Source organism: Pteronotus mesoamericanus, unplaced genomic scaffold (assembly GCF_021234165.1).
Source record: "Pteronotus mesoamericanus isolate MK-2021 breed Mesoamerican mustached bat unplaced genomic scaffold, CSHL_Meso_final scaffold_54, whole genome shotgun sequence".
Lineage (NCBI taxonomy): Eukaryota > Metazoa > Chordata > Mammalia > Chiroptera > Mormoopidae > Pteronotus > Pteronotus mesoamericanus.
In genome coordinates this window covers 32958206-32971847 of record NW_026555321.1, presented here as the reverse complement: position 1 = coordinate 32971847, position 13642 = coordinate 32958206, and the positions used below count along the sequence as shown (strand labels likewise).

The following is a 13642-nucleotide window of genomic DNA, read 5'->3' as shown; positions in this document are numbered from 1 at the left end:
TAAGGTCTTCCAAAGAAGAAGCGGCATTGGGACAGGTGCACCATATTAGAGCCTGGAATTAGCAAGAGGCCTCCACTGAGTGTCAAGTAGTTATGGTGGGAATAACGGATTCCCTGATGCTGGCAGAAGATCTCATTCTCTTCTGCAAAGGAGCCTATGCACAAAGATCCACCAGAGGATTTATCAGAAAACGAAAGTCCTGGAGTCTTCCTTGACTTCAGCAGGCAGCAAGCAAGCTACCTTAGTCATGAGATCCTGCCACCAATACCAGTGTAATCAGCATGCTCAGTGACAGGCAGTACAGTGAACGTGCAAAGAGCATAACTTTGGAGTCAGATAGTCTGGGTTCAATTTCTGGCTCTTTCACTTCCTAGCCTAACCTTGGGTGAGCCACTTAACTTCTCAGACCTCAGTTTCCTCATCTACAGAATGGGGTTTAAGAAGGGTACATACCTTCAATAGCTGTTTGAGAATTCAATGAGAAAATCCATGTAAAGGGCTTAATTTGATACATCGGATGGAAATAAGTAATCAATAAACATTTCACACACACACATACACAGAAACGTAGGTAAGAAAAAAAAAGTCCTAGGGGTTGTATCACACGTGAGTAGACAATGAACACTAAAGTGATTCATTTGCCCTCACACCGGAAATCGGTAACCTGTGGCCTCTGGTGTTTTGTCTTAAACTTTGGAAGGCACTCTGCAGGTAACTCCTCCTGCTTGCCAGGGGGCACCCCACAGTTAGCTTCTTCAATGAGCTCCACTGTTGAAGGAGTCCTCTTTCGAACCTTGGCCTTCCCCTTGTGGGGTCTGAGCTAAAGGACATTTCAGACACGGTTCCTGGGAGAAGGACACAGACAGTGTGGGCTGGAGGGTAGGAGCACCCCCTGGAACCTCCCCACCCACGTTGGGCCACCTCACCCTTTCAAAAAGCCACTGAAGCACATGTTTGAGAAAAGTTAAGCTGTTTTATTTCACAGGATAGCTCCACATCAAACCAGCAGGCACCATCAGAATATGCGACAGAGGATCCAATCAGACACTCTATAGGACGGGCGTTTGGTTGTAAGGTAGAGAAACGATATCCGGAAGAGGGCAGCACTTTTCATCACGTGGGGACAGGCAACCAGCAATTTCCAAGGGTGGTTTTGTTTTTTTTGTTTGTTTTGTTTTGTTTTCCTGACACAGTTTGGGAAGGAAGGAAACCAAAGGAAACAAAAATAGACCAGCCACTCTGAAGCAATCAGAACCAAACCTATTGCCAAACCATGTAAACAGTCACACTGCCGGGAACTAGAGCCTGAGCAGATGCTCTAGCAGAATCTCCCATCTAAGGAAGGCAAAGTGCGCTCTGGTTGTTCTGGTTCAAGAAACAGCTTTGTTATTTGCTTGGGACAGTTCACACAGAAAGGAGGTGTCAGCAAGGGGCAGTGTTGGCCATTTGGCCAGTCCCAGAGGATGGGACAGCAGGACACTGGCAGATTAACCTCAGAGAGGCCAGGAGCACTCGGACCTGACAGCTAAGTCCCTTCTCTCAGCTCCCCTGGGCAGCTTTGGATATGTGGGGGAATTCTCTACATGGCTGCTCAGGAGAGAGGAGACCCCAGAGAACCGGGGAAGTTGACATGAAACGTCAGCATTAGCTCTGCATAGCAGAAAATCGGCTAAGCAACACCTCGGTTCACCCCTTCCTGCCTGTTCCTCCAAGCCATCCTCAAGCCAAATAGGGCCCCTTCCATGGTTGTGAGCCAGCCATTCTTCTTTCTGGGTTTCTCAGGAGAATGAGGCATTTGCTCTAGTGTGGAACCATCTGGATGTGTGAAAAGTTAGGAATAGAAAGACTGAGAGGAAGAACAATTACATTAGTCTTTGTGGTTTTCCATCAGCCGTGCGGGCACTGAGTGCCGAGTTAACGACCAGGTCACAGGAAGCCCTCTGCATTTGTGCCTCCTGAATGAGAAAGAAATATAAGCAACAAGGCACTCTAAGGGCCTCTAACAGAGAAGCCAGCCCCATGCCAAGGCCCTTCCCCACAATGGCCCCCTCTGTACCACAAACCAGTTCTGTAGGGTTTATAAGGCAGATCTCTGAACTGCTGGTTCCAGCTGGTGGCCAAAAGATGGCTCCATTTCCCTGTGTCTCTTCCCACTAGAATTTCTTCATGTGATAGAAACTGTTTATCCCTTGGGAATCCACTTCTCTCTTGCCCATTGGCCTGGTGACCTCAGAAGACAGACTCCCAAGTATAATGCCCAAGCTTACGAGTCCCTCCCAATTGTGCGCTCTGTCCGGGTTCAAAGGCGCTTCAAGGTGATTAATCGTTAGCACTGAAAACAAGGAAAGGCAAGAATTTTTCATAGAATCCCACAGCTCAGAGCAGCTCTTTAAGAGGAAAAGGGAATAAAGGGAGAGAAGGAGAGTGGAGTAGGAAGCACGGCTTGTTCTCAATTTTATCTGAGGAAGGTCTTTAGCGGTGGCTGGGCCCTGAGGCCCAGGAAACTAGACCAGGAAGGAATTGTCTTTGGTCAGTTTTAAATGAACGTCTTGCTGGTTCATTCCTAAAAGAGACTGAACATTGGTTACACATAAAGACAAAAGGCTTGACTTCAGAGTAAGTTGAAGGTTATGAAAAGAAATTCTGTGAAGCAAAAAAAAAAAAAAAAGAGAGAGAGAGAAAGCCCGTTATCGACAAACTGATCAGTACAGCTTCCAGTAATGGTGATGAACAAGTAGGTAAACACCACTTCCCCTTGTACAATTGGTTATATTGAGGACTACTAACTAGGTTACTACGTTTCCCCCACACTCACTGTACAGTTAGGTTTCTGGTATTTGTTTACATTGAACTATCTACTAGGTGCAAAGATTTGGTGAGTGGCATTGGCTATAATTTAATTGTCACCTTTTTAAATATTACAATTTCACATTTGAACAGTTACTTTCCAGCATTTAAGCAAATACAGCAATATATAGTGGACTAACACAGGCAGGAATCAGGAGGAGAGCCAATGCTCAGCGACCGTGGGAGGGCCTGGGGCCTGCGGGAGGGCTGAGACGTGCAGAGCGCCGGCTGAGGGAGCAGGGGTGGGGCGGGAAAGTATTTTTCCATTTGGTTCTGCATCAAGGCTCAGATCTGGGGCTGCATGAGTGAGGTGTGAGCTTCTCTAAATGTGAACTCATCAGCCTTTTCCCAATGGAAAAACAGGTGCTTAAAGAAAACAGCTACAGCTCTGCCTTTAGGTAATTCAGTAAAAGGCAGGTCCACTTTCAGGAAAGAAAATTAAGTTAGTCAATTCAGAGGAAAAGCCACGTGGTCTAACTTGTGTTATGTATATCAGGCAACAGATCTGTCAACTCAAATTTTCTCTTTTCATCCGGGAGTCTTGGCAGAGAATGTGACATTTTGCTCAGGAGGCTACTTACATTTAAGGCCTGGGAATATCTGGGGGGTAGAAATAGGATGTCTTGTCTCCTGCTGGACAGCATAGCATCCTTGCAAATAAGTGACTTAACAAGCCTGACACAGCCCCCACTCTCAGACATTTATTGAATCTTAGGCAAGTCCCAGCATATCCCAAGGCCTTGCTTTCTTTCCTAAGCTGCAAAAATGGGGGTATCTTCATACTGCTCACAAAGGCAGAGGGCTTTTAGCTGGTTCTGAGGTGCTTTCATTTCCAGGAGCTAGAAGAGAAGGGTTGGTTCCAGGCAAAATGAGGAAGGGTCAAGTTTGTCATTGGCCTCTCCCTGACATTCTCTTTTTTGCACACTTTCTTGATTCTTCCTCTCACTGGGTGCTCTCAATCCTCAGGTGAGGCAGAACGGCTTACCACTCCCACACACCTAGGTCCTAGTGACTCAACAGGTCCCTCCCTCTGGGGTGTAGACACCTTTTTATGGAGGACTAGAGGACAAGGCAAAATTCAGCCAATGGGGTGGAATGGTAATGATGGAATTTCAAGCATCAGTTGGTGATATATCTGTAGGGCCATGCTTTGGGGGTCTTATGAAGCTGGTAGGGAATTTCTACTGCCTACTTCTCAAATTCTATTAGAGGGTTTCAAAGGGAAGGTCTTGGGTGGGTTTTGAGCTAAAAGCCTTACCTTACTAATGATAATAAAAAGAATAATCATGTTGGCACAGTGCTTTCTAGTTTAAACAGCTTGCTCACATTTTATCTTATCTTCATTTTATGGAGCAGGAAACTGAGGCTCAATGAGGTGCAGAGACATGCCCAGAGTCCCACAGATCCCAAGTGGCTGGGGCTGGGACTCAAACACATGACTTCTGACTCTAAACCACAGCCAGGGACACATTCAAAGGCCTTGTGAATGAGAGATGAAGCTTGAGAACAATAGGGAGGACACCCTTGGCTTGGCATGAGGGTGGTGAATAAAAGTGGTCCCGTTAGAATCTGATTCACCTGTGTTCCATTATCCAGGAACAGCCATTGCTGGAAAACCAAGAGATCTGAAAAGGCAGTAAAATAGAATCAAATGAGGCTGATCCAGAGGCCTTTTCCCAGCCAAGAGTTGAAAACCTTGCTGATCATACTTAACAATCACACACCACAATTCTTTCACCATATTTTCAATTATGTTAAATGCTCTGGAGGTGGGTGAAAGGGAAGGGAAGGGGGAGAGAGGGAAGCTATTTCACTTGCATCAACTCAACTGAAGCATTGTCTAGGACAGAAAGTGCCAAGGATCGCCCCTCCTCGGCCCCTGGTCTGAGCTGGGCACTTATGGTTCATGCACTTCGTGCAAGAGGGCACTAGCCAAAGTGCGTCATGGCCTGATTTTAAATTAAAACGATGTGACTGACTCAAAGCCTCTTTGCCTGTTTAGTTCCAAATCTGACACAGTATAATTAGTAGAAAGAGGAAAAGAAAAAATTAAATATTTTGAAAATTGTATAAGTTAAAACTCTATAGTTACCAGAATTATTCCTACAGCATTTCTAGGTTTTGAAGTGTTCCATACCACTGTGGTTTTATTGATTTTTCCCTTTTTCCCAACCACACATAATACTGTGCTACCATGGGGCTTAGATTCTCACTATCCCCTCTTCTACACACAATCACCAGGATGCTGTGGTCAGGAGGTCTTCTTGCCAAAGTCCTCCCGTGCCTTCAGGGGTATAGTTGGCCCTTGGCCTTCAGGTGGAAAGGCAGGGTCTCTGGGCTGGACAGGGGGGTTCTGTGAGGGGTTCCCCACCTCTAGGAGCAGCCTGTTCGGGGTACTGCCTGCCCCACCCTTCATTTAGGGGCAGACTGTTTTGGAAGGCCACGACTTCTGGAGACAATGGGAGACTGTTTTTGTTTTTCTGCAGGTTAGTGGTATATTGCTTCATTCGCAGTTACTGTGGGCCTCTAAATTCTCCCAGAAAAGTCCCTGCAAATCCCACCAAATAACAGCGGGAGATGTTTGGTGGCATGGGTCTGAGGTAAATCTAAGTTTCATAAAAAGAAAAAAGGAGATTCTATATACATTTAGTATGTGTGTCCAAATCTACTATATGTATATAGATGCATAAATATATATATATATACACACACCTACAGACATATATATGTGTATATACGTACACACATATATACACACACATATACTTATGTATGCAGAGAGAATGTCGAGAGAATAATTTTCCAGTGACGATTATGCAGGCGAAGCCATTTAACATTTTGCCACAATCTTAGGAAACGCTCCAGTTGGGGCTGCTCCTGCTCCTGCTCTCCTCTGGGCCTCTGCTTACACCCGCGAGGACTGGATGCCGGTTGCGGCTGGCGCCAGGGTCTCAGCTCTGCATAGACGTTCTTTCAGGCTGACCTTCTGGTCTCTGCCGGACAAGGCCAGGAGCACTGGGAAGGATGCGGAAGTCACAGAGGCCACCCTCGGCCATGGTGTGCCACAGTGAGCCAGGGCAGTGCCACCCGATCTTGTTGGTCACATGGTGCCTGACTTGTCTGCTGAGCTGTTGGGGAACATCTTCTCGGTGGGCGTCACGGCCGGGCTGCCCACACCTGAGCTGCTGCTGCTGCTGGACCGATGCTGGACCACCGGCCGCACAGGCCTCATGGGGGGTGGGCGTAGCTGGGCTCCAGCCAGACGGGCGGACAGGGCTGGCTTGAAGGTGGTCATCATCTCAGTGGAGGAGCTGCTGCTGCGGCGCATGGCGGCATCAGGGTCACGGATGACGATGGTGTGCAGGGGGCTGGCGGGCTCTGAGCTGATGGGGCCTGGCGGGTTCTTCAGGGGCTCCAGGGTGTCCAGCACCACATCTGGCGCCTGCTTGACTGTGTTCTGCCTCTCGAGTTCCCGCAGCTCGTGCAGAGCCGTGCTCATGGTCTTCTCGATGTCCTGGGGACAGAGAAAGTTCTGGTCAGCACAGAGTCTGGAGGCCCGGGGTCCAGTCCCTCCTGGGCAGCCTGTGGGCTTCTGAGGGAGGTCGCCCCAGGGGCCCAATGGCTGGGATGGAGATGACATCCCCAGGGTGTCTCCAACTGGGGAATTCATGTGGTTGTAGCCCGCACACTGCCTGATCAGGAAGCTGACTTAATGAGGGTAAGTCAGACCACTGGTTAAGGAAGGCAAGCTCTGGAGTCAGCCAGACATGGGTTCAAATTCTGGCTCTACCACCCACTTGCTACATGACTTGTGCAAATTTCCTCATCTCTCTGAGCCTCAGATGACAGATCATTATCATACAGACCTCAGGGGCTCGATGAGTGTATTAAATGATATGGTCCCTGTGAAGAGCTTGGCAAGACACTTGGCACACAATAAGCGCCCACAAATCATGACAATCACAATGGCAGGAAGTGCTAACACTGAGCACCAAGCCAAGCCCTTTCCGTGAGCAATTCATTCAATACTCACAATTATTAAGTAGGAACTACCACTAAGTTCATTGTACACATGAGGAAATGGAAGCTCAGACTGGTTCAGTAACTTGCTCAAGGTCACACAGCTAGTTAGTAGCACAGTCCAAGTCTCAACCAAGGCAACCTATCTCCAAAATCCATGCCACTAACCATTATTATTATTATTTTAAAAATCCTTGACCACACAAAAATGTCTTGGAGGTTATATATTGGAACGTCCACCCCAAAATGATGGGGCTGTTACTTTCTCCTCTGTGTCACAATCAGAATATTGTGCTCTTTCAAAACAAATGGAAGACTTAAAAAACAACAAAAATCCTTATCTGCCTACTTAATTCCTGGGGAAGTTTTAATATTTAAGCTAATCAGGATGAGAGTTCTTTAAATGGCTCATAGAGTATGGCCCTGGGACCTCCTGGTGAGCAGAGGGGCTGCTCAGTCAGCTGGCGCTCATCTTTCCATCTCCCCGAGGCCTCCATTCCCCCTCCAGCCTACAGGGGGCGCTGAAGCTGGAGCTCAGCATTTAACCTGGGAGCCCTGGGTTAGGATATAAGGCTGGGACTTTTGAGTGAAGACTCCTCTGCCACTTGCGAATCTCAGTTGCACCATTCTCTGTTCATCCGTTGAAAGCCCACAGTTTACTGTAAAGATGGAATGAGATCATGGATGTGATGAAGCTTTGCAACTGCCAGTGGTTTTTAAAGTCCCTTCAGCCAGGGTCCTTGGGTTCCATAGGGTTTTATAGGGACACCTCCACATCAAACATGCAAGAGGGGCTGCTCAGGCTGAGCAAGGCTGAGCCCCACAGGTATGGCCCTTGAGGGCACAACTAGGGATACTGCTCGTATCCCTAGCAGTATCCCGATTGAGGGCACTCTTGGAAGGTCTGTGCACAGCCTCGGTGACAGTGATGACTATTAAGACATGCTGCTCTTCTGCCCTGGGGCAAATCTAAAAAATCCACAAGCCTGGTCAGACCGATGGTGATGGAGCCTAGAGATGTCCTGACCGCCCTCTCCACACCCACCTCCTCTTTCAGCTCCTCTTCTCCTCTCGTTAGCTGGTGGCTTAATTCCTGTCCTGGGCCATGACAGGCTGCAGTCTAGTCACAGACAAGGTCCAAGTCTATCCTTTTTGCTCTGTTAAGAAGCTATTGATAATTAACTAATGGCTAATTAACTAATATTAACATAAAGCTAATATTAGCTTTTATGCTTCCCCATGACATTTTATCCTCTGTCCCATAATACTGGCTCCTTTAAGAAGGGGCCATTTGGGCCTTTATCCAAAAGGATTAGCTGTGGAGATTTTCTGCATGATGGGAGAGATGGCTTCCTCTTCCCATCTTTGCTATCTCGCCGCCCTGCGATGTTAAAGCCTGCTTTTGACACCCCACTCTTGTTTAAATTAACTCCTCTATTTACATCACTACTCTTTGTTTGCTCTACTCCAGTGTGAGCTGAAAGGTAAAACTTCAATAAGTAAAATGCAATTATTGCCTCTCTACCACCATCCCTCCCACCACTACCACTCTACCCTGGCAGAGTGTGAGCCAGAAAGACAGAAAGCTCAGAGAAAAGTCAGCTGAGTAGTTTAGGCAGGAGCCTGGCGTTAGGCGTGAGCCTGGCGTTAGTCTGAGAGGTGAGGCTGCAATCTCCAGAGTGCAGCTGAAGAGAGGTGCTGGGCGATGGCAGGCCGCGGGGAAAGTGAGCACTTTTCCCCTCCTCCCAAACTACATCTTCCCACTTTGGATGGCAGTGTGGCAATTCCCCCAAACAGCCTCTTCACTGGGTTCAAAGCTATAGCCTTACGGACACTTTGAGGCCAGAGAATTTCAGGTAACTCCATCAACTACTGGGCACTTCCCTGCCACGGCTCCTCTTTGCAGCCTGCAAAGTCAGCACCAGTGCTGCGCAGGCTGCAGGCCGTCCAGCATCCCCTTTGGGCTACTTACATATTATTTACCATGCTCTCCTGTTTCACCTCTGCCCGTGAAAGGAGCTCTTGAATGGCAGCTATCAAATTAGAGAGTGTGTAGATATGTTTGCGAACAGAGAAAAAGGCATACAACATTCCCCAATGTATTCTTTTGGCTGGTCTCGTAAATGCTCTGTGAATAAAGCTCAAAGAAGTCTGAGTGGTGGGATGTGCCCTGTCTCTTTCTTGGATATTCACAAGGCACATTAACAAACTTAAAAGTTCTAAAAAGTCTTGTAGACGAGCTATTCAACTTTGCCAGATCAGTATGCCCCAAACTTTGTTGATCACAAAAAACATTTGCCCCCATTAACATCCTATGAACTAGTCTGCTGTGGGAGCCACTTTCAGAAACAATGGCCTAGACTGCATTTGATCCTTTATGTAAAGGGCTCTAGGCCAGGCCTCAGGGAGCCCACTCCCTACCATGGCCCTTGGTAGAGCATCCAGGTGACAATGGATGCTAGGTGATGCTCCCCAAGAGGATGGCCTTCGAGAATGGAAGGACCAGCAGGTCCTCCTCCGCAGGACCATGCCAAGGTACAGATCTTCAGGTTTCCCTGGGGAATGGGTGTCAGGACATGGGGCCACACTAGACCGTGTGGATGTGAACAGGAGTTCCAGCTGCTGGGTGAGTTGACTCTGCACTGGGTTTTCCCCAGGAACTTTTCCTGGCCTCCTCGGGAACACAGGGCCCAAGCCGCAACTCCCCCCTTCCCCTTGTACCAGGGATCCAAATGCTGCTAAAGAACAATTCTCACAGCCAAGAAGGTTCTGGCTGTACCTCTTACCTTAAGTGAGAGATGACACTGGGGCGTGGGCACATAATGGGCACCCAGCCCTAATTCCAGAGAGAAAAAATAGAATCTTTCAGAAATATGATAGAATTGTCAAAACCACATGACACCAGATGTGTAAGTTATTAAAAACACAAACTGTTTCTTTAAAATGTGTTTAACAAATTTGTTTGGTAGGTATAAAAGAAATCACACAGGCTTCTCATCCAAATTTTTAAAAACTTAAGAAAAAAGACATCTCTCAGCACTTTGGAAGCCCTGGAACATTCTTCCCTTCCAGCTTCAGCTATTTGCTCCACCTGTCCTTTGTATCTCAGGTCATATCTTCTTCCCCTCCTGGAAGTCTCTCTCCTCGAGGAGCAATCCCCACATTCTAGGTTGTCAAAATACCATGTACCACTCTTTCAAAGCACCTGACTCAACTGCCATTTCACAGCTGTGTTAATGGTTGATGTCTCTCTTCTCTAAGTTCCACGAGGGCAGGGCCTGGGTCCATTTTAGGTCATCACTGTACTCCCAGTGCCTAGCACAGTAACTGTCACACAACAGATGTTCAATGGTTATTTGTCAATTAATGAAATGAATGGATGGATGGATGGGTGGATGCATGCATGCATGCATAACTCAGTTATGCCATCTTGTGGAGACACCTGTCACTACTACATCCCCCATCATCCGCCCATTCCCTTAGACGGAGTTCCCCCTCCGACCCTGGAAACTGGGGGGGCGAGGGGGGTGGTCTTCAGTCTTTACAGGATCCCCAGCCAATAGCTGCGCCCATCCAGCTTCCACTCCCACGGGGAGGCCAGCATGCAGACGGGAAGCCAGTTCACATTATCTTTCCTATGTTCTGACTTAGCCTTGAGCCTGGCATAAAGAGCAAAGTGGCTCCCCAGTCCACAAGTCCCCACCCTGCGGCCCCTCTGGGGGTCTCCGTCGGCCCAGTCTGCCTTCCCGCTGACCCTTACTTCTGCCAGGGCCTCGGCCTCCAGGGACTTGTGGTCCCCCAGGCTGCTGTGCCTGGTGGAGCCGCACGTCGACCTCATCGAGTGCCCTTCGGAGAGCGCCTTCTTGTCAGGGTAGTTGATGCTGCCGGCGCTCCCGAACGTCGCCATCCTCCGCTTCTCGGGGCTCTCGATCCTGCCCCGGGTGAGGGGGATTTTGTGGGGGCTGCTGGGGCAGGCGGCGGCCCGGGGCGGCGTGTCTATGCTGGGGCCCAGGCCCCGGGGTGGGCTGTGTGTGTCGCCCCCGCTTCGGCGCCTGGGGATGGCCGCTCCATCAGATCGTAACCGCACTCTGCAAAGGAGCCAGGGGGCGGGGGCATGGGGCAGAGTCAACCCTGGCAATCAGAATGGGTCAGTCAACCCCCGGGCCAAGAACTACACGCTAGTCTACGGAGAGGTATAGTAAAGCCTCCTGCAGCCAGACTCGGAGATTCCAAAATGAAAGCACCGGCTGAGCACGAACCTCCCCGGTAGGGGGCAGGCTTAATCTGCACACAGGAAATCAGAGCTAATTACACAACGAATCTTGGCAACCTCTTAGGTCAATGCCAGGAGGATTTCAACCTGGGAACGCTTTGGTGAGGGTTAGTTGGGTTCGTGATATGTTTTAAAGCAGTTCAGACATTGCCATGATGCTGAAGGGCTTCCAATTGGTCTGAAGCACTGAGGCTTGACTGTACCAACAGTTACCAGCTCCCTGTAAGCACAGGAGGGCTGCCCTGGAAACAACACAGTCCGATATTGTTACCCACCCCAATCTCCCCAGCAAAGGGCTACATCTAGGACGGTTTCCAGATCTTGGAAAACGAGTCATTAAAAAGGAAAAAGTGCATCACTCAACATGCCTTCCATGCATTTGGACACTTTTAACTCCTCAGGGAGGCTCTGGTGGAGTGAAAAGGGGTCTAAACTGTCTATTAGGATGGTGAGTCCTTATCCTGTCAGTCATAGGCTTTTCTGTGGCCTCTTGGAGACCCATTTATTAAATGGGCATAATATCCCTTGCCCACCTTTGAGGGAAGTTCAGTGAGTGTGGAAGCACTTTGAAGATAAAAGGTTCCAGCCCCCCGAGGTTGTGCTGCATCCTATGGAGGTCACTAAAGATTCTAAGACACTGCTGAGGGGAAGGCAGGCTGCAGTACCGAGGGGGTGGGGAGGAGGGACAGAGTGTTGGAATGGGTTGTGACCAGGGGACCAAGTTCAATGTGGTCAGCAGCGCTTTAGATCTTAATGCTACCAGCCAAGCCAAGCAGGGCCTGTGGGTACCCCAACAGGACCAAAGCAGAGGTGTTGGAGAGAAAGAGGTATTGAGGAAGGAAGAACAAGAAGAAAGTAGGTGAGGGAGGAAAGAGGGAGAGGAGAATCGAGTCAGGAGAAGATACCTCCTCCCTAGGAGTCAAGGGACCATGACTTTGCATCTACCTACCCTGCTTTCCTCTTTCCCTCGCAGTTCTATCATCTGTCACAGTGACCTAAACTATTTGTTTAACTGAATAGAGTATGCTGAAAGGACGCACTGGGACTTCTGAAATAAATTCCTAAATGTATGTTCCCATTTTGACCTATTTTTTGGTTCTATTTGCAAGCGGCCATATGTATGGGTTGATCCCATGACCTCCCCATGAAAAAAATAAAGAGAATCTGATTAAGAAAGCAGTGAGAAGCTGTCAGCTTTCTAAAAATCTTTTCTTCTATTTTCATTATTTTTTTTTTTTTTAAACAACCACATACCTGCCCTGACTGGTGTGGCTCAGTGGACTGAGCGCTGGCCTGCAAACCAAAGGGTTGCTGGTTCGGTTCCCAGTCAGGGCACATGCTTGGGTTGTGGGCCAGGTCCCCAGTATGGGGTGCACGTGAGGCAACCACACATTGATGTCTCTCTCCCTCTTTTTCTCCCTCCCTTCCCCTCTCTAAAAATAAATAAATAAAATCTTAAAAAAAAAAACACAAACAAACAACCACATACTTTGGACCAGAACTGTGTGCAGACTAAGGAGCATACCTCTTGTCTTGGCAGAAAGGTCATGTGACACAGCCTGGCCCACACAGGAGGAGTGAAGAAATTGGCAACTGTGTTCCCATCAGATAAGTCGGTGGAGCCGACTGTCAATGTTCCCCACACTTGAGGGGGTGTGAGTTTTCTGTTTTTGTAGCACACTTCAGGGAGTATATGAGCTTTAAATTTTTAAAAATAACTACTTGGGTCTTCAACAGAAAGTGGAGGAGGTGCAAGAATTAGAGAGATGTTGGAAAAATACTTGCCAATTTGTATCCCTCTCTCCCTCACTTATTATTATTTTAAATAAAAAGCACTGATGTGTCAATATACGTCTTTCCTCCTCCTCCTCCACCGTCCCCTTCCCGCTTAGCTGGATTGTTTTACACTTGGTATTCTTACATTGCGTGCCCAGTACCTCCTGTGGGAAACAAGTAGTCACAGCAGTTTACTTTTCTCCCTTCTGCCCTCTTGTTTCTCCCAAATCAGATACCAACAAGCCTGGCACTTAGCAGAAAAAAAATGAATCCGTGTTTCCTACCGGCCCATCACCCCCCCAAAGCCGTAATCCGAGATGTGCTCCGTGGGGGACTGGAGGTCGTTTTTGGAGGAGGCCTTGTCGTCCAGCAGCGGCCCACTGCTGGCCTCACTGTCCGCCTTTTGGCTCAGGCTGTCGGAGAAGGCATCATCCCTGGGGAGAAGGACAGCTGTGAATTGGGAGTGCTCCAGAGCACCCAGGATGTGCAGGGCTCCGCAAGACCTGTCTGAGAGGCTGGATCAACATACACCTCATGGTTAATTTCTGCCCACAGCTCGCAGTGAGCCCCTTCCCACCCGTCTCGCCACCATGTGTGCCCACTGCCATACTCCTAAGTCAGTTTCTCCAGCAGAACTTCCTGCTCTGTCCCATCACCCCGTGCCTACCTTCTCCTCTCCCCTCCTCTAGGTTCTTCATCTCTCCCAGGCTCCTCAGGGCGAGGAAA

General features: G+C 48.6%; 1 protein-coding gene across 5 annotated transcripts in view; it reads right to left on the bottom strand.

Annotated features, from left to right (window-relative positions):
* Positions 1–950: 950 nt before the first annotated feature.
* Positions 951–13642, bottom strand: part of SRGAP3 (SLIT-ROBO Rho GTPase activating protein 3) — a 238718-nt gene continuing 226026 nt past the window's right edge. For 4 of the 5 annotated variants that reach the window (XM_054595576.1, XM_054595577.1, XM_054595573.1 and 1 more), the window contains 3 exons: positions 13201–13350; positions 10628–10955; positions 951–6361 (listed from right to left, as the gene is read on the bottom strand). In XM_054595576.1, coding sequence (XP_054451551.1) covers positions 5948–6361; positions 10628–10955; positions 13201–13350 — 892 coding nt within the window. In that variant the 3' untranslated portion in view covers positions 951–5947. The remainder of the gene's footprint in view (positions 6362–10627; positions 10956–13200; positions 13351–13642) is intronic. The other variant, XM_054595575.1, reaches the window with a different exon arrangement.